Source organism: Diceros bicornis, chromosome 5 (assembly GCF_020826845.1).
Source record: "Diceros bicornis minor isolate mBicDic1 chromosome 5, mDicBic1.mat.cur, whole genome shotgun sequence".
Classification (NCBI taxonomy): domain Eukaryota; kingdom Metazoa; phylum Chordata; class Mammalia; order Perissodactyla; family Rhinocerotidae; genus Diceros; species Diceros bicornis.
In genome coordinates, this window is record NC_080744.1 from 62,195,026 (window position 1) to 62,214,674 (window position 19,649).

General features: G+C 54.0%; 1 protein-coding gene across 2 annotated transcripts in view; it reads right to left on the reverse strand.

Annotated features, from left to right (window-relative positions):
• ITGA11 (integrin subunit alpha 11) overlaps positions 1 to 19,649 on the reverse strand; it is a 117,653-nt gene that overhangs the window by 13,768 nt on the left and 84,236 nt on the right. For both annotated transcript variants that reach the window (XM_058541939.1, XM_058541938.1), the window contains exons 12-20: positions 18,878 to 19,026; positions 15,520 to 15,660; positions 15,040 to 15,243; positions 14,241 to 14,371; positions 11,213 to 11,379; positions 9,748 to 9,890; positions 8,150 to 8,260; positions 4,683 to 4,768; positions 3,651 to 3,858 (exon numbers count right to left, since the gene is read on the reverse strand). In XM_058541939.1, coding sequence (XP_058397922.1) covers positions 3,651 to 3,858; positions 4,683 to 4,768; positions 8,150 to 8,260; positions 9,748 to 9,890; positions 11,213 to 11,379; positions 14,241 to 14,371; positions 15,040 to 15,243; positions 15,520 to 15,660; positions 18,878 to 19,026 — 1,340 coding nt within the window. The remainder of the gene's footprint in view (positions 1 to 3,650; positions 3,859 to 4,682; positions 4,769 to 8,149; positions 8,261 to 9,747; positions 9,891 to 11,212; positions 11,380 to 14,240; positions 14,372 to 15,039; positions 15,244 to 15,519; positions 15,661 to 18,877; positions 19,027 to 19,649) is intronic.

Sequence of the window (19,649 nt, forward strand, 5' to 3'; positions counted from 1 at the left end):
GCTTTGTCATTCCCTCTGTAGCAACCCGGAATGCAGGACTGATCATCCCGCTTACAGGTGGGGACAGTGAGGCCCAGAGACTGGACTAACTAGCGGGGACCACTGTAAAGTGGTGGGGCTGGGCTCTGAAGGCTCTCCAGTCTGGCTGCCCTGCCTCCCTCTGGCTTCGCGGCCCTTTGATTGACCGCACATCCTTCCATCAGAGGGATGGGAAAGGATCTCTCTGAGCCACGAAACGAGGCTTTGGGGGTCTCGGAGATCTTCGTAATCCAGAATAACAGTGAGCAGGTTGTGCACTGACCTCCTGGCGGGGCTTGGGGGGGATCTCTCTGAGGCTCTATTCCGCTTCCCCCCCAGGGCAGGGCTGTGTCTGCTCCCTGCTCAGGAGATCCCCGGGAGCCTCTGCTGCCGTCAGACTTTCCAGCAGTGCTTCTTTCTCTCTTTTCTGTGACTCCGCCCCCTTCAAACCCTACCACCACTGTCTGGCTCAGGGCTCTCAACAGCAGGTCACTCTCTGGCTGTTGGCCACTGAGAAAAAGGTTGGCAGAGTTTAGGGGGAAATGCCACCGGGCTTCCCCAGCCTGTCTGAGCTGGGGCCCCGCTGGGCTAGCACGGGTGTCCGCTCAGCTCAGGGCCAGAGGGAGGGGACTCGCACATGGTGCTCTAGCTGATGCTGTTGGTTGGCCCTGCACTCATTTGCATGGGTCTCGCTTTGCTCATCTGTCAAATGGGGACGGCAGTACCTGCCTCATGTATTATGAGGATTAAATGATACAATGCATGTAAATGCAGGGCCTAGTTCAATGCCCAGAATAGTGTCATCACTCAATATGGCAGCTATCATTATGACAGCCAGCCTTGGTGGTCCAGTGGGTAAGATGCAGCACTTTCACCGCCACGGCCTTGGGTTTGTTTCCTGGTCAGGAAACCACACCATACATCTGTCGGCTGTCATACTGTGGCAGCTGCGTGTTGCTGTGATGCTGAAAGCCATGCCACTGGTATTTCACATACCAGCAGGGTCACCCAGGGTGGACAGGTTTCAGAGGAGCTTCCAGACTAAGACAAATTAGGAAGAAGGACCTGGCCACCCACTTCTGAAAAAATTGGCCATGAAAACCCTACAAATAGCAGCGGAGCATTGTCTGATACAGCACAGGAAGGTGAGAGGATGGCACAAAAGGACCGGGCAGGGTTCTGCTCTGCTGTCCACAGGGTTGCCAGGAGTTGGAATGGATTTGATGGCACTAACAACAAATCATGATGATTATTTGTACCTGTCTTGGGCTCTGCACTGTTGGGCACCGCCTGGACACATGCCTGCGTATATCTCTGGGCCCGCATTTGCATGTGGATGTAAAGGCATGTCTGTGTGTGTGGGTCTGCATGTTGGTGCATGTGTGTTGCATGCGCCTGGTTGCATGCGTACAGAGCATGTGTGTTTCTTTGGCTGCATCTGTAGGTGTGTGTGGGTCTGCATGTTGGTGCATGTATGTTGCATATGCCTGGTTGCATGTGTACAGAGCATGTGTGTTTCCTTGGCTGTATCTGTAGGTGTGTGTGGGTCTGCATATTGGTGCATGTGTGTTGCATGTGCCTGGTGGCATGTGTACAGAGCATGTGTGTTTCCTTGGCTGTATCTGTAGGTTTGTGTGGGTTTGCATGTGTGTAGTCATACTAACGCACTTGTATGTGGCTGAGAGGAGTGCGTCCTCCACGAGAGCTCCCCTTGGCCGGATGGTGGGGGAGACAGGGGAGGGGGTGCTGACTCTGGCTGTGAGCATCTCCTGGACTGGGATGGATGGGGGCATCTGTGAAGGAGCCAGGCTGCAGGCTAGCCCTGCGCACCACTTTACAGAGCACCCTGCCTGCTTCTCTCTGCCTCCACTCAGTTCCCAAAGCCCTTCTGTGCCACAGAAGCAAAATTCATGATTCCTTCCCCCTAGGGTTATGAACAGGCACAGGATTGTAAGGTCTGGCCAGGGAAGCAGGACAATGTGGATGCAGGTTTGGGCCTCAATTTCCCTAAATACCCCAAATCCAGACAGATACAAAATCTCTGGGCAGGAGAAGACTTCGAAAGCCCATCACATGGGCCCCTCATCTTCCCTCTAGGCCATGGAGCAGGGGTGCGTTGGGGCCCAGCCCTGGCCACAGACAGGCCCTCATTCAGGCGGCACCTTGAGGTCTGTTTGAGGACACAGAGCCCCCCGAGGGGGAGGGAGGACACGGAGAAGCAGGCAGCCCCTCGCTTTCCTGCTGTGGCCTCACTCCAGTCAGCTTCCCCTCCTGGCTACAGGAAGTGCTGCTGTGTGTGTGTGTGTTCTGCACTGGGGGAGGGGGTGCTGGGCAGCGGTTCTGCAGTGGAGGTGAGGACAGGAGGGCCGACACCTGTCCCGCCCTGCACCCTGGGCTCCACATCGACACTCTGAGATCTGTGAGGACAGAGACTGTGTCTGAGGGGACCTGGGACCCCCCAGCACCACACATGACAGTCATGTCCTGGGTTTACTCAATAAACATGTCTTGAGGGACTTGTACGTGCCCAGCCCTGGCCCGGCCCCGGGGACAGACACGGCTAAAATGGCACGTGCCCTCCGGGAGCTGAGGTACGACAGGGCAGCCCTCAGACTCTGACCACATCCTCAGAGCACACACAGGGCTGCGCCGGAGAGCTGTGCGGGGCTGCAGGGCCCTGTGTGGCCTTTTGGGGCTTCAAGGTGGTACCCCAGAGAGCATAACACAAGGACGATGCTCTGTCACAAAGTGCAGGCTCAGGAGCCAGCTGCTGGGCGGGAATCCCGCTCTGCCACTTACTAGCTGTGTGGTCTACTTAACCCCCTCTGTGCCTCAGTTTCTTCCTCTGTAAAATGGGGATACCACCATCACCCCCCGCCCCCAGTACTAACAAACACTACGTCTCGGGGTTGTTGTGAGGTTTAATGCATGCAGGAGCTGAGCACAGTGCCGGACATTGTAAGCGGAAACCAAGAAGGAAGGGGAGCTTGTTGGGCAGAGGAGGGAGGGAGTCCCAGGCAGGGGACCGTGGGGAGCAGGGCCTCGGTGTGGAGGAGCAGGTGCGCTGGGAAACAGTGGTGGCTGGTGGGACTTCGGGTGTGGGGGGTGAGGGCAGAAGGGGAAGGTGGTGGGTGGGGAAGCAAGAAGGGCCTTGAATGCCACACTGAGGAGTTTAGAATTTGTTGTGGAAGCAACTAGGACTGATTGGAAGTTTGATAGTGGGGAGTAACCTGTTCTGATTTTAGTGAGAAGGACCCTTTTGAGAAAGCCTAGAGGATGCACTGTAGGTAGAGGGTGTGTAAGTGGCGGTGTGCACACGCGGGGGGTGTGTGTGTGCGCGCATGCCCCTAACGAGCCAAGGACACTCCTCCCCACGTTCTGGAAGGGCTCAGACTCCCCTCCACCCACGGCTCTCAGCCCTGGCTGCACGCTGACGTCACCTGGGCAGCTGGAAAAGCACGGGGATCCAGGATCCACGCCGGACCAGACCAATCAGACTCTCCGAGAGAAGTCTGCACGCAGGTATCTTTAAGCTCCCAGGTGATTCTCACGTGAAGCCAGGCCCCCTGCCTGGACCCGCCTTTCCTGCCTCTGCCCTTCGCCTCAGGCAGGCGGGGCAGGAAAGGTCTTACCTTCTGGATCAAGCTGGCAAACTGCAGGTTTGCTGACTGTGAAATATTTAGGATGGTGCTATAGGCGTTCTCGCCCCTGTTCTCCAGCATGGCCTCCACCGCCACCCGCCGGCGCGTGCTCTCTATGATGAAAACCGTGGTGTCGAAGGATAGTGTGTACGCGGAGCAGTCCTGGGCAGCCTTCCTCAACACCCTCTGGCAGTACTCCCTGTGGGAGAGAGACCACCAGGATCAGGCAGATGGAACGGGGAATGCAGGGGTAGACCTCATTACTCATGGATCACCTCTCTAGTCAGCGTGTTTCCCTTTTGGCTTTGGCTGCCAGGAAGCTCAGAGCTAAATGTAGAGACAATCCTGATTATTAGCCTAGATGGTTAGAATATTTGCTTCTTCATCCTTCTACAACGTTTGGATGTGCTGTTTCTATTTATTGCATATGTCATGGTATGTATGTCTTCTACTTAAATCACCTCATAGTTGGATAAAAGTTGAGCGTAAATTATCTGAAAATGTATTACATAAATTTAAGATAGGATGTGTTCATTATTTTTCCTTGTATGCTAGTTTGTTTCTTCCAGGGGATTGTGGGCACCCTGCTCATCCTCTGCTAGTATCCTCAGCATTGAGCCCAAGTGTCAGTCAATGGACCTTAGAGGTCACCTAGTCTGGCGGTTGGAGGACGAGCACCCAGACCTCTAGGTCTCTGGTCTCTACCTTTTATCTGTTTTGTATTGCGGGCTCCAAAGAAAGGATTCCTTTCTCTAAACAAACTTAGAGGAGGTTGGATTAGACTAGTAGTATTCATTTTACAGAGGCGGTAACTGAGGTCCAGAGAGGGGAAGGGACTTGTTGAGGTCACACAGGAGTTAGAGGAGTTAGAGGCCTGGGCTAGACCCAGCTTCCAAGTCCAGTGTTCATTCCACGCTGCCTGTGTGAAGGGTGTGCAGGAAATAATCCAAGGCCCTGGAGCCCCCGATCCACCAGCAGGGAAGGCAGAGGAGTCAGGGCAGGGGTGGGGAGGAGCCAACTCACATGGCTGTGGGCAGGTCACTGCGGGCGTCCAGCAGGAGGTCCGGGACACAGTGCTCGTCCTCACTGCAGCCGTTCCAGAAGGGCACCTGAGCCAGGGAGAGCCAGGGGTGGCGGCTGGGTGAGGGCCCACAGCCTCCAGCCCTCTTTGCTGCGGGCCGTCTCTCACCCCCAGCACACCAGCTCCTCTCTCTGCCACACCAGACAAGGGCTTACTCTTTTCTGCCCTCTTCATAGACACCACACTGCTTTTCCTCATGCTTTTGCATAGACACTCCTTTCTTTGAAACATGGCTGAAAACTCAACTCCTCCTGGGCCACTTTCAGTTCCTAGCTGAGCTGACAGCACAGAACACCGCGCTCAGCCAGCAGAGCAGCTCCAGCCAACACTTACTGATCATCTGCTATGTGGGGGGCAACGCTGTTGGTCCTGGGGATATAGGGTGAGGAAGACACAGCTTCTGCTCCCAGCTCATGGGGAAGACTGGTGTGTGAACAAATAATTATAATATGAAATGTGCAAAAAAGGAAAAATAGAAATCTGTATGAGGAATAGAAGAGGCAGAGGGGAGGAAACAGTTATTTTGGCTTGTAGATGGTCAGAGAAGACTTTAGGAAAGTGATGATAGGTCAGAGTTCTGAAGGATGTCCAAGTTAGATAGATGAACCAGGAGGAGAGGGAAGTCTGGGAGGAAGGGACAGCCTGTGCAAAGGTCCTGAGGCATGAGGCAGTGTAGTGAGTTTGGGAAGTGATGGGTAGTTTTAGTGTTGCTGTAGTAAGGGGTGGAGGAGATGGAGGGATGGGCAGGGGCCAGTTCTCACAGGGATTTGGGGTCATGCCTTGCAACTGATAGGAATCGTCCACTTTTGGCAGGGGAGTGTCCTGCCAGATACATATTTTGAAAGCTCCCTCTGGCTGCTGCGGGTGGATGGACTGGAAGGGTCAAGACTAGAGGCAGAGAGACCACTGAGGAGGCTGCTGCAACGTTCATGCAAGTGATGCTGATGGTGTTAGTGTGGTCATGGGTGTGAAGAGAAGACAGGTTAGGGACCTCAGAGGTGGGATCAATAGGACCTGGAGTTCGTCAAGGCTAAGGGAGAACAGGGTCCAGAATGTTGGCTGAGTTTCTTTTTCAGTGTCTGGAAGGATGGCCGCGCCATTCACTTATAAACGGAGGGGTTGAGTGGAGGAGCTCCATTTTGGGGCACGTTGAGTTTGAAGCGTCTGTGGCCCATCGAGGGCGAAATGCTCAGCAGGCAGTGGGTATTCAAGTCTGGGGTGAGGAGCACAACTGTGCCTACCAAGAACACAGCCCAAACCAGGGGAGGGGAAGCGGGTGTCACAAAGGCCACGTGTGTCTTAGATTCATTACCTTTTCTCAAAGGTGAGCCCCCTAGCCCTCACTCAGATCCACGTGCTCTGACATTAGACACGTTTCTATCAAGCCCGCCCCTTGGCTTCCCCCTCACCTGGTGGGCTTGCAGCTGGAAGCAGGCACACTGACACAGCAGCCACAAAGACAACGCAGAGCCATAGGAAGTAGGGCCACTCGGTGACTGGACATAGTTCAAGACGCTTGGTAGCCCTTGGGGGGTCCTCTGTATTCTAGCGCCCATGTTCATCTTGGGGATTTCAAGTCTCCAATAAAATACCTCCCACCCCTGCCCAGCATACTGTAAGAGGTGTGAAGACTAATCACCTTCAGAAAAATTTCTATCCAGTTGATTAAAAGGAATAATTAATGTGATAAGCAATTGCTACACTCGATTACCTGGACCGGCTCATTCCCTCAAGAGGTGAGTGAGCTATGCAGCTCTAGAACAGGGTGGGCACCGAGCAGATGCTAAGGAAGGATTTGCAGCAGAGTGATGGGGAGAATGTTTCCAATTTGCTGGGGGCTAGAAATCCAGATTAACAAGATTTCTAGACATTATCTGCTATTCAAAGCCCTCAATAACCTGCCCCAGACTGTCTTTTTCACCTCTATTCCTCACCTTTTCTTTACACGTCGCTTCACCCTCCTTTTCCCCACTTCCACACCTTGGTTGCACTGACAGCTTTCCTGGAATAAAAGCCCACCCTCCCCATCTCTTCGTATTTGAATCCTGTCCATGGTTTAAGGTCCAGTCGAAAGCCACCTCCTCCAGGAAGCCCCCCTGCCTGATCATCTGATTGCTTGATTACACTTCCTCTGAGCTCATTCCCGTCTTAGACCTGGCCTGTGACCCTTACCACCACCTTGCATCACTATCATCAGCGTCAGGGCGGAGAGTCCCCTGCGTGTTCATCTGCCTCATGGGCTTCAACATGCTTCAATGTACTTATTCATTTGCTGCAGTGGCTTTGTAATTATTGTGGTGGGAAAAAATATTAAGACTCGGTGTTCCCAGCTTTTGCCCTCTCCTGGCTCACTAACGAGGATGGCAGCTTTGCCAGCCCATTCCTCCCTCTCTGTTGAACTGCGTTTGAAGACAGCCTCTCTTATGCATTTGTGATTCAGAATCACAGGAGGAAAGGGAGAAGGTGAGATGGTAGAGGGTTAGGCGGTGGAGTGTGGGAGGTCCGGTAAGGGGGACCGCGGAGGAGCTGAGGGGGTGATGGGGTGAACAAGATCAGAGAGGGGATTTTCAGAAGCATTGCTGTTGACTACACAGTCCTTTTATGTTGGAGAAATACAAGTAAGAATGTGAATAATTCTGAAATTATTATTTGATGGCTGGATTCTATATAATTCTCAGAGACAGTACTCAGAGACTGGACCTCACAGGTCATGGTCTCAAGAGCATTGTGGTATATTTTAAAGTTGTTTCCTAAATCCTCAGGGTTCAGGGATTAGATAGTCCATTTTACAAATTTTGCCTGCTCTCCCAGCACAGCTCGGACAGAAGTGATAACTGTCTGACATTTTCTTTGAGTGGCCTTCAGATGCAGGGAGCATCTGAATATTAGATACCAGAAAATTCTAGAGCCCTAGAGCCAGGGATTAGAAAATGTGATTGAGGGGTGGGGCCAGACCCAACGATGATGCTAAAACCACTTATTATTGGGACACTTAGGAGCGGGCTGGGAAGATTGTTAGTCAGTCATTCAACAAGCCACAGACCAGGCTGTAAGTGGTTGAATCACTCTCTCTCGCCTCCAATATCCTCATCTATAAACGAGGGAGGCGGGCAATGGAGAACTAAGGTTCCTTCTGGTCCTGTGATTCTCTGGGACCCACTCAGAGCTCACCCTATGCTGGGGATAAGCAGGAACCTCGAATAGCAGGCCTGGTCCTTACCCTGGAGAAATTGTTCAGCACGGGTCACAAGGGAGGAGGGACGGAGCCCTGTGTGGGTTTGCCGGGCAGGAGGCGGGGGGCGTGCTGGGGGAAGAACTCCTTTGTGCCTGTCACACTCTGGGTCCGGGCTTGTGGGAGGAGGGGTGGGGAGGGGTGGGGTATGTGCCAGGGTTGTGTGCCGGGATGTACCGAGACTCTGAGGATAGTGGGCCAGCCGTTGTCCAGCATGGGGCCGTAGTCGGGGTCCTCCAGGGAATACTCGACTGAGAAGGTCACTGGCTTCACGTAGTCAGCGGTCTCCTGTGTGGGAGGAGATGAGGATAGAGGTGAGGGAGGAGGAACATCCATTTCTGGGCCAGGGCCGCTGAGAGAGAACTTCCATTTCCCTAAGGCGGGAGGGCAGCCACCCTCTTGGCCCTCAGGATGGGTCTGGGGTAGAGGAGCTGTCCTGGGCGGATGGAGGTTCTCAGTGGGGTCCATAGCTGAAGAGTGTGCCTCGTGGAGAGGGGCCATTGGGGCTGCCTGGAGTTTCCCCAATCTTCTGGTCATCCCTAAGGCCAGGCACCCAGCCCCCAACACCTCGGCATCCAGGAAGCTGGGCAGCGCCCCGTCCGCACACCCTGTCCAGACCTGTTACCCTCACTTCTCTCTGGCGTTCGAACTATCCGATCGTGTGTCAGTCTTTCTCCCTCAGGAGCCTCTCAGCACAGTCCTAGCCCAGTGACAGGCCTTCATAAATGTGCTCATCAATGAATGAACAAACAAGTGAACAGAATCAGGGCATTTAGGTTGGTCCTATGTATAGATGGTAAAGAAGGGGATGCTTAGAGCTGCCTAAAAAATCTCCCCCGTGGACCCCACATCCTGACATGAGTGGCTCCTTTGTGTCAAGGCAGTGGCTCTCAAACTTGAGCTTGCCTCAGAATCCCCAGGGGGCCTATGACAACACTGAGCTCCACATCCAGAGCTTCTGACTCAGTGCTTCTGGGAAGGGACTTGAGACGTGCATTTCTAACAAGTTCCCAGGTGATGGGGATGCTGCTGGTCCGGAGGACCACACTGAGAACCAGAGTACAAACATGTCAGAGGGGGCACTGTATTAACAGACATGAGGACTTCTCATATTCTCTTGCTTTTCTGAGCTTCGGCCCTTGAACTACTGGGGTCAGGTGGTCTCTGAGTGCCCCCTGCTTGTGTCTCTGAGGCTGGAGCTGTGGCCTGGGTATCTGAAGTTTCTGGATGAGGCAAATTTCTCATCCACTTCCTTATCCGTAGAACAGGGCACCAGGCCCTCCTGGCTCTCCTCTCTGACGGGCTGGCCTCTCTCTGTCCCTCCTCCCTGCTTGTCCATGCCATTGGCCTGCCTTACCTGGGCTTCATTTTTAGCCAGTGCCTGCTTATCCCTTCCTTTCCAGCTGCGGCCCCCGCTGGCTGACGCCTTCTCTCCACTAGACCTCACTGAGCTCACCTCCCCCCTCAGATTTCATCCCCTGCTAAAGAAATGGCGGGCATCTGAGAGCTGGGGAAGAAGGGGTCCTGGAGGAGGGTACCCGGAGGTGGTAGGTAGTGTGTCCCAGTAGCCTTTTCTCTGGGGCATGAATATGGGGTGGCAAAGGTCCAGGACACTGCACCCTGGCTGGGCCTCCTGAGGGCTTCTGGGGGCTCAGGACCAGCCTGGCACTAGCTGAGCCCTCTGCCTCTGCCCCGGCAGCACCTCCTCCAGCTCTGTGTCCCCATCCTGTAGGAGTTCGGGCTCTGCCAGTGGGGCAGCTGGGCGTCAGGCTCACCAGCACATGGAAGTTGATCCGATCACAGTGTTCCTGGCCCGAGAGGAGCAGGACAGCCTTGTTGGTGTATCGGTCCCCACCCTCATCCAGGTGGGCCCGCGGCGTGTACCGCCTCTCGTCCATGGTGGTGGTGTACCTGATGCCTGCAGGAGGGACAGAGCAAGACCATGAAGCTGGAGCCACATTTCCACCCAAGACTGTTTGTGTCTCTTTAAAAATAGCCTCTGGAAAGGCAGCCTCCTTCAGGAAGCCCTCCAGGCTGGCCAGGGAAGAGCTCCTCCTCTCCCCTCACGCGGCCCAATGTGGGCGAGAAACCCCCACACAGAGAGTAAGCGATGCAGTGAGAAAGTGGAAAAGGAAGGAACCGAAGAGAAGAAGGAGGCAGAAGGAGGAGACAGGATGATGGGCTGACAGAAGAGAGAGAGGAAGAAGAAGAAGTGGAGGGGAAAGTGAACACAGTAGGAGAGGAGGGGAGACAGGAGGAGGGGTCAGGGCGAAGCCCCCATTCGAGCCCCTCCTGGAGTCAGCACACCTCTCCACCTCTCCCTTCCCCTTCTCCTGTCTCGCCCTTGGCTCTGGGGTCTGATCAGGTCTGGATCGGCACCTCAGCGGGTAGCAGTTCCCATCACAGCAGGGAGGGCTGGCCAGGCCCTTCCCACAAGCTCCTCAAACCTCACGCTCCGTTCCGGGGTTTAAGGCCTGCAGCCTCCTCCCCTTCTGTTGCTAAACCCAGGAAAGGCTCCAGCCAGCCCTCTGGGTGCTCCGTTCTGGCATGGTTCTCCTTTCATAGATAGAAGTTGAAAGAAGAGCACAGCCCCCCAGGCCCGCCTTTGTTCTCATCTCCCCCCCGGGACACCCGTTTCTTCTTCGTCTGGTCGGTCCTGCGCCTTGGCTGAGAAGCTCTCTGCGGTCCTCATTTCCTGCACAGCCCAGCCCCGTCCAGAACCTGCAGCTGTCACTTCCAGGGCCCACAGCCACCATGGGCACGTGTCTCACCAGCCTTGGCTGGAAGTGATGGACACTCAGAAGGAAACTGCCCTGCCGCAGACTCATTCCCACTCTGAGCACTGACCACTGCTCTTAGGATCTTCATCTGCCCGACCCCCTGGTTTCCCGCTCCCCCTCCTGGGTCTGACTCTTCCTCTGCATCCGGCCTGACTTCATGGTTTCCACCCCCTAGTTTGCTCCATTGCTTTCGGTCTCCTGTTGGGATCCAAACTCTGCATCCGACTATTTCCTTCTTCCCTGGCCTCTTCCAGTTGGTCACCGCTGCTCACTGCCCTCCTTGCCCTGGCATGACATCCCCTCTCTGCAGTGAGAGGGCATCTAGCAGTGATCAAAGGTGGCTCTCAGTGTGACCTGGCACTTAAAACCCATTTCAGCCAAAGCCCATGTTTTGAAACAGAGCAATTGCAAAGTCCATGAGGGAGGTTGAGCTGGGAGAGCGGGGAGGGGCCTGATTTACCAACTGTCGCCGTCTGGAAATGGGGTGCCGGGAAGACGGGTGTGAAGCAGAGGAAGGCGGCCAGGCAGGTGGCGTCTCGGCCGCTGCGTTTGCAATCCCTGTGGAAGATGTTAATCTTGGACGGCTCAAAGTGGAGGCTGGCATTGATCTGAACCACGGGGCGGGACCTGGAGAAGAAGCACAAGTAGCTGGGGTGGGGCAGGGCGCAGGCTGCCCTGCTGTGACCTGGGGGAAAGGTGGAGAGCCAGATGGGAATGGCATCTGCTAAACCACCAGTGGAGGGTGAGGTGGGGTGGGGTGGCGGGGCAGAGAGGGGCTCTAGATGTTAAAGGATTGGGCAAGAAAGTGCACAGGTGCTGAGGGGCGGGCTCAGCAACCTCACCGCCCCTTGAGGCAGCCTTTCATCATTTTCCCAGGGGCCGCGCTCGCTGCAGACCATAGAGCAGTGGTTCCCAGCCCTGGATGTATATTAGAATAATCTGGAGAGCTTTAAAAAAATCCTGATGCTCAAGTTGCATTCCAAGTCAAATTAAGTCAGGGTCGGCATCAACATGGCTTCGAGCAGTGCTTCTCAGATTTTAATCCGTTTGCACGTCTCCTGGGGATCTGTACAAATGCAGATCCTGATCCAATAGGTCGGCACAGATTCTGCATTTCGAGCAGCTCTCGGGTGATGCCATGCTGCTGGTCCGTGGACGACACTTTGAAGAGCAAGGTGTTCGGTCTTCCCAGGTGATTCCAGTGTGCAGCTAATGTAGAGAACCACTCACTGTTCTAGAGATTGCCCCCCGATCCACCCCACACGACCCCATCCAGGCAGCCAAAGAAATGCAAATTTACTCTTCTACTGCTCCAGGTCAGACATAGTTAGGGAAGGAAACGTATTGCCTCTCCAGACCATGTGTTTATGTGAAAAGAAACGGGTGTAGTGTGGTTTAGATGCTTCTGAGTTTTAGCGTGATTATCTGTGCCAATACTCTGCTCTTCTTAGCATCAGGGGGATGGATGGTGCCTCCCCTGAGCTGTGGAGTGAAAAGGGTGGATTTGCGTCTTGGCTCCACTGGTTTCTGGTGGGACCTTGGGCAGGTCACCTGATCTCTCTGATGGGGAGCTGTGAGAATCAAAGCAGTAAGTGAGAACGCCCTTTCACAGTGTAGAGCGCTGTGTAAATGTAATAGCTTACAAAAGTGGTTCTCAAACTTGCCTGCCTAATGGAAACACCTGGCCAGTCTAAAAATTACTGCTGCCTGGGCCCCTCCCCCAGAAATTCTGCTTTAAGTCATCTGGGTAAAGTCTGGGCAATGAGAGGTGATCCTAACGGGCAGTCATGTTTCAGATCCATGGGGTCGGACCACAAAGTCTCCCCAGAGGGCTCCAGCCTGCAATTTCATCACTATTCAGGTAGCACGTAGGTTTAGACCTCAAAAGCTAGAGATTGATCCAGTCCTTTCTGCGAGACTGATTCTCCTGGTGTGTGTGTATGCACGAGCTCCTGTGCGCATATATTGTTTCCTGTAAAGGACTTAGTTTATGTGTCACCCTAAGGACCTGCTAGGCCGTGTCTACCCCCTATGCTGGGTTTTGATCACTTATCTTCCTTCCTGGCTGGAACCAGCACAGCAAATACCTTTACTGCCCAATCTGCTGTTGCAGCTGCCGCCACCACAGACCTAAGAGCCCCCACATCAGTGCAGATCTTCCGAGAGGCCGTGGTGTCCGTGCGCTGGCGGGCTGGCCTGGCAGAGACCCTGCTTCCCCAGTGCTGCCTAGAGGGCCAGGGGACACCACCTGCAGCTATGCGGCAGCTGAAGCTTTGGCCACGGCAAGCAGGGGACACGAGGAGCCTCAGATATACTGCTCCCGCTTCCTCCTCTAGGACGGGCTGTTGCAAGAAGCAGAGGTTGTGTCCGCCTCTCTGGAGATACTGTGAGCGAGGAGCTGCACTGACTGTGAGCCCGCGGCGGGTTCAGTGAGCCTCCGCTCGCTCAGATCTGCTCTCCTTTCCTCTTCACTCCCCTTTGGCCCTCACTTCTGCTTCTGGGATTGAGGCCCCTGCCCAAAGCACTGATGCATAAGCTTCAGCATCAGGCTGTTTTCTAGGGACCCGGGACGAGGACGTTTCCCAGTTGGATTCTAATATTCTTGAGGACCGAGAGCATACCCTCTCCTTCTGTATCTCCCTTGGAAGTCACATTTAATGCCTTTTAAGTGCTTTCAAAAAAGTCTGTTTAATGCCTTCTTTGAGTTGTATGAAAATCATGATTGTGTTTACATAAAATTATATGCAGGCGGAAAAAGGTTGGGAGGAAATAAGCCAAAATGTGAATAGTGGTAACGTTAAGGTGATGAAACTCTGAGCAATTCGTTTCTTTATTTTCCAAATTTTCCTTAAGTTGTACTTATGATGAAAAATATCTCATCAACATATATGAAAAAAAGCTCAAAGTAAAAAATTTCTTGGCTCAAAAAGTAGCCAAGACATCACATGGTAAAATACATGGACTTTTAGAAAGCTTTTTTCTTTTAAGCTGTGAGCCATCACTAAAGAGAGACCCTGGATGCTGATACATGGCAAACGTCTGATGGGGCGGTGCAGAAATAAGGCCCTGAAAAGGCAACAAGAAGTCAGAAGGGGTTTGGAGGACACAAATCTCTGTGTTACATACACTTTCTTTCACGCTAGGGGACAAGGGAGAGCCTCCCAGCTGATAAGAATATCCTCAGTGTGTCCCTTTAAGGAGCTTGAAAAGCTGAATTGGAAGAAATGCCCCAGTAGCCAGAACTTGTAGGACAAATTCTAAGAGGGGCTTTTTGACACTTAATTGCTCTAAAATCCTAGAACTCCATTGAGAAGAGTACAGTGATTCCATAAAAAGGAGATTTGTGATCATGATGGCATCAGAACAGGGTGACTTTGGCTGACAATGATGGAACACAAGGGACAAAGATCCTGATGCATATCTTTTAAACCCTGTATCCATCGTGACCCTCAAGAGAGCCCAAGAGTCAAGAAAAGAGGGGAACCAACCACAAAATCACAGCATTGCCAAGGGCGCCCACCGCCAGGTCCACGAGCCCGTCCTCGTTGAGGTCCAGTTGCCCATGGATGCTGCAGCCAAAATACTGGAGGCCTGGAGCCAGCTCTGAGGCAGCGATTCTCTGCAGGGAGTGAAAAGAAAAAGCTGGAGAGAGCCTGTTTGAACCATCAGGAAGCTTCCCCAGCCCAAAGCTATCGCCTCTCCTGGTCTGTTACAGCGCCTGAAATTCCTACCATTAAGTCATCCTTTTGGATTAAGATCTTGTGTCTTCGAAGAGCTCCGCATTAAGAGCTCCGCATTAAGTGTAAATGCATATTACCTGGCAGGTAACCCATCAGCATCTCTAACTGTGGTATATTAGACTATTTCACCAAGAAAATATGTAGGCAAAAATGATGACCCTGAGGGGATGGGACCTGGGCCACTTTTGAGGTGAGCAAGGTTTCCAGCATGAAGCATTTCCAGAGAACAGCAAGCCCAGACAGGAGTTCTCCATCTGCAGGCAGTGGCATGAACACATGTGGAGGGGGAGTGGGGTTCGGGTCCCTGGAATTTTGTGGTTGTTGCTGGGGAGACAGAGTTAAGCAGGGAGAGGTTGCCCAAAGGGGCGATGGGAAGGTCCTGAAGACAAATGCACCCATTTCACAATTTCGACTTGAGGCAAGTAGAGCTAGGACAGATGGGAATCCTTTCCTGTATGAGGAGCAGAAGAATGTCCTGGGCCATGGCCGAGCAGGAGCCACTAGGCCTCCCGGTCCTAGCTCCATCCATTCACCACGGGAGCGTTACCTGCTTCGGCGTCTTTAGGATGCTGCCTGGGAAGCCGTGGAAGATGTAGATGGCTCCTCCGTGGTTGTCCTCCAAAGGGGCCCCCACCACCACGTCGTTGTAGGAATCCTGATTCAGGTCCCGAACCGACGCTATGGAGGACCCGAATCGGGCGTTCTGGTAACTGTGGGAATCCTTCAACGTTCCGTTATAGACAAACCGGTTCTGCAGAACCAGGGGCAGGAAAAGGCTCAGGAGGACTTGGCAGGGGCCCTGAGGGTCATGATGCCCTCTGGCCTGCAGCCTCCTCTCTTCACCCCCTTTCCCCCAGCCTCCCCTCTCTGGCTACACAAGCCCAGCGACAGAGGAGGTTCCTGTTCTCCCTGGCCTGGCTCAGCAGGTGGGCGCTGGCCTCTCTGGTGACCCAGTTTCCCTGGTGGATACCCGCTGGAGGCCAGGGGCAGGTGCCCCGGCAGAGCTGCCCGGGCCCACGCAGCGTACCTGTCTCAGGTTGTAGACGTACACCCTGCCCCGCTCTCGGCCCTCACTGAAGTACATGGGCGCGCCCACCAGCAGGACGTCCGTCACACCGTCGTCGTCGGTGTCCACTGAGGTGATCTCACTCCCAAAGTAAGAGCCTATCTGCGGCACGGGGATGGGGAGAGGGGAGTGGGGCTGGGCTGCGGGGACCCCTCGCCTCGAGGTGGGTGGAGGGAAACCCGGGGCAGCCTTTGACTCAGAATTTTTGGTGAACAAATGAGAAGGGTTGTTTCCTTCTCACATCCCCCCACCCACCAAGGAGTGGACTCGCCTGTTTTCAGTTTGTCCTGACTTCCCCTTCTGTTATCCATCCCGCCTGTGCTTCTTTCTCACCATTACTTAATTTTATTGATTGTCATTTATTGTTTGTGATACATTATAATGGCAAAAAAATGAGCAAAATAAATATATAAAGAATAAAAGTCACCCATAGTCCGAACATCCAACTACAGCCACCATGAACGTTTTAGGGTATTTTCTTCTAGTCTGTTTCTCTAGGGTGTGTGACTTGTTTGTGTGTGTGTGTTGGGTTTTATTTGTACAATCTGGGGTCATACCATATATATAATTTATATACTGATTTTTTAATAAAACAATGGATCATGAGCATTTTCTCCATGATGTTATATATTTTTTTTCTACAAAATGATCATTGGTGATTCTATAATATTCCAAATTCTGCACGTGCCAAATGTGTTTAATCAATTGGTGGACATTTAGCTCCTTTGAATTCTTAATGTTCCAAATACTTCTGGGATTATCACCTTGGATGGTGACTTATGATTTATTTTCAGTATTTGAGCACTCATCGTGTTCCTCCTCCCACCTTGGGAGCCATGCTCCCCACTTAAGTGAGGGCGCCATCTACCCACTCAGTCAGACACGGAGGGTCCTGCCTGGCTCCACCCTCCACCTCACCCGCCTGCAGTCTCCCAGCAAGTCCTGCCTGATGTACACCAGTCACGTCCCCAATCCACCTACTTCCCTCCTCCACTGCTTATTCCCCAGGTGAGGCACCTTCCAAAGGGCCCCCTGACTCCAGGCTGGCCCCTCCAACCCACCCCTACGGGCAGCCAGAGTGGCCTCAGGCAGCTGACCATGCCGCTCCCTTGCCTTCTGGAAAAAGTCCCAACTCTTCAGCATGATACTGCTGGACCCGCCTCCCTCCCACCCTCTGGCTCCCACACCCCCGCCTGACATCACAGTGATGTCTCTTCTCCACGGACCCCAGGCGCTGGCTGGGCTCTAGGCTTCCCTCTGCACATACTTTCCTCTCGTCCTCACCCCTCTCCCCTCCTCCCTCCCCAGGTAATGTCTCCCATTTCTCAGTCACTTCCTGTTAGAAGCCATCCTGCCCTTCCCCACTCCACTCCCTGCAGTGGGTGCCCCTCCTGATGCCCCCCAGCCCTGTACTCTTCCCACCAGCACCTGCTCCCTCCACTGGGTGCCTCAGGAGAATGGGCACTGTGCCCATTGTGTTCCCTCCAGGCCTGGGCACCGTGCCTGGCACACAAGAGGGACTCAGTAAGTGTGTTTTGGACCAGTGGGTGGCTTAGGAAAGGGGAGGAGCCCTTCCCATGGACAAGGCTCCATGCGACTCCTTTCTGGCCTCTGGTTAGCTGGTTAGCCCGTGTGAGCCTCACGCTACCGTTGGGGATCATCGTCCTCATTTCACAGGGAAGGAACTGAAGCTCAGAGAATTTGAGCCACTTGCCCAAGGTCAGAAGGCTGGTCACAGCCAAGGTGGGCTGGAACTTGGGTCTGACACCTGAGCCCCCAATTCTCCCTCCCCCAGCCATCTCCTGGCTTAGGCTGCTTTCTGAAGAAATCTATCCTCAAGCATTAAAAGCTTTTAACTGAGGAGAAAGATAAAAATACAGAAGAGAGAAAAAGGAAATCACAAACATGGGGTTGGGGAGGGAAGAGATCTGCCTATATAAAGTAATTACGAGGCAGACAGAGCAAATGAGTGAAGGGGGAGGGAGACGTTTGTCTAAATATGTGGCCTCAGCTATGTGGGTCACGGTGATTTGGAATCCACTTAATTTAGCTGCCTTCAGCACTGTGGTTTCTCATTCGGATGTTGGAGGCGGAACCGGGCAGTAACAATGCCATAAATTCATCAGCAAATTCCCTCCAGCTCTCAAGGTCTAGCCTTGGATTCCTGGAAGAGCCGGCCTGGGTGGAATGTGGGCGGGCAGGATGGAGGTTGGAGGACAGAGCAGCGCCTGGGTCCACCAGGGCCCTTGAGACAGGAAGAGGAACGGTGGAATGATGGCCTCCTGCAGCAAGAGGGGTTTCGGTTAGACCCAGTGAGGAACTCGTCCTCATGGTGACAGGCCAAGGGCAGTAGAAGATGCAGGAGAAAGGGCTGTTCCCAGGCTCTGGAGACACGAGGGCGAGCTAGGAATGACAGTATGGGCCTGGACAGGGCCCAGCTCAGGTCCAGGGTGCCACTGATGCTGGATGCTGCCAGGCAGGAGGGGCCGAGGCCTGGTTTTGGGGTTGTCGGGGGTTGTCAGGAGGTAGCATAGTGCAGAGAGCCTCACCAAGAGTCCTGGATTCTGAACTTGACCCAGCCATGAATCCACCATATAACCTTGGAAAAGCTATGTTGCATTTCGGCTACTGAAATGACTTGGATCAGAACCCTGTTTTCCGATCTTTTCACCACCAATGACTTTCATAGCTTTTCAGTTTGCATTCATGACAATCTAACACGAGACTCTTAGCAACACGGCCCGGTTGCCTGCCACATCCAGGTGGGGCAGGGGCACCGGCAACTGTACCATTGTTACCATTCCAGGAAAAGGACAGAAGCTGGTGTCTTGGGGAACCCATGGGCCCTCGCTCTGGGTGGATGCACAGCTCCTCTCACCTCCGGCAGCATGAAGGTGGCTTGAGGAACATGACTGCCCCTTCAGGACGCCTAGGGACCCTGGCAGCCCAGGTTGGGGAGCCATATCCTAGATGCTGCCTCCAGCACCGAACTCTAGACACAACCAGAGAGAAGCTGGCAGTCAGGGGCAGAGGCTGGCGAATGTGCCAGAGACAAGAGGTCCATGAAATGGAGGCAAGCAAATTCTCCCAGGTTCTCTTAGCTGTAGCAGGGACCAGGGCCTGGTTTTCTGGGGAGGGGACAGTCCAGCTCCAAGGCTGGTGTGAAGGAGGCATATGGCCCCCAACCAGGAAGGACGTTTGTGGGTCTGGGGACAGTCCAATAGGGAGGGAGGAGACGAGCTCCAGAGACCCCTCCAGCCCAGCCTTTCCCACCCGCTGTCCTGCCCCCTCCACCCCACCCTAGCCTCCCCTCCATTACCTGCTCACCCCGCAGGGCCTGGTGGATGGTGAGACTGCGGTTGTCGTGCATGGTGAACAGGATGGCTTTGCCTGTGTGGTTGAACCGCGGGGCTCCGGCCACGTACACCCGCCCCTGCCTGGAGGACACGACCGACGTGACTGTGTACCCTGCCACAGGAGGAAACAGGCTGGTCTCTGGCCCCGAGTCCTCGGCAGGCCTTGCCAGGGCCTGGCATGTGGCTCAGCTGAGCCTGAGGACGGGCCGGTGCAGGGAGTGCATTCAGAGCAGGCTGAGCAGATTCACAAGTGCAGAGCAGTTATTCTCAGGCACAGCTCGGGGGGCCTGGAAGAGGCAGGGCTCAGGAGAGGGGTTGGGAGGGTGTGAACTCACTGCACCTCGCCCTCTGTTGGAGGGAATAACAGAAGCCAGTGGGACCACTAGAAGGCATTGCGGACCAGGAATGTACACATCCCCTCCTTCACCCGCCTTGTGAGGCTACGGGGGAACAGGGAGGAGGGAGAAGGGCGCACCCTAGCCACGCTTCATTTTACATTGGGCAGGCTTTGTTCTGACCCCACCAACAGTCTCTCTCAGGACCAACCAGTGTCTCCTTCATTACATAACCCCCTGCTAAGTGGTTCCTGAAAACTCAAGTGTTGGCTATGCAGGTATAAGGAGCTGCTCTGCTCCGGGCATCCACGTAGGGTCTCAGGGATTCTTGCAGCCCCAAAGCTTTGCAGACTCAAACGAGAGAGTTCCCAGGCTTCCCTCAGTCCACATGTACGCCACG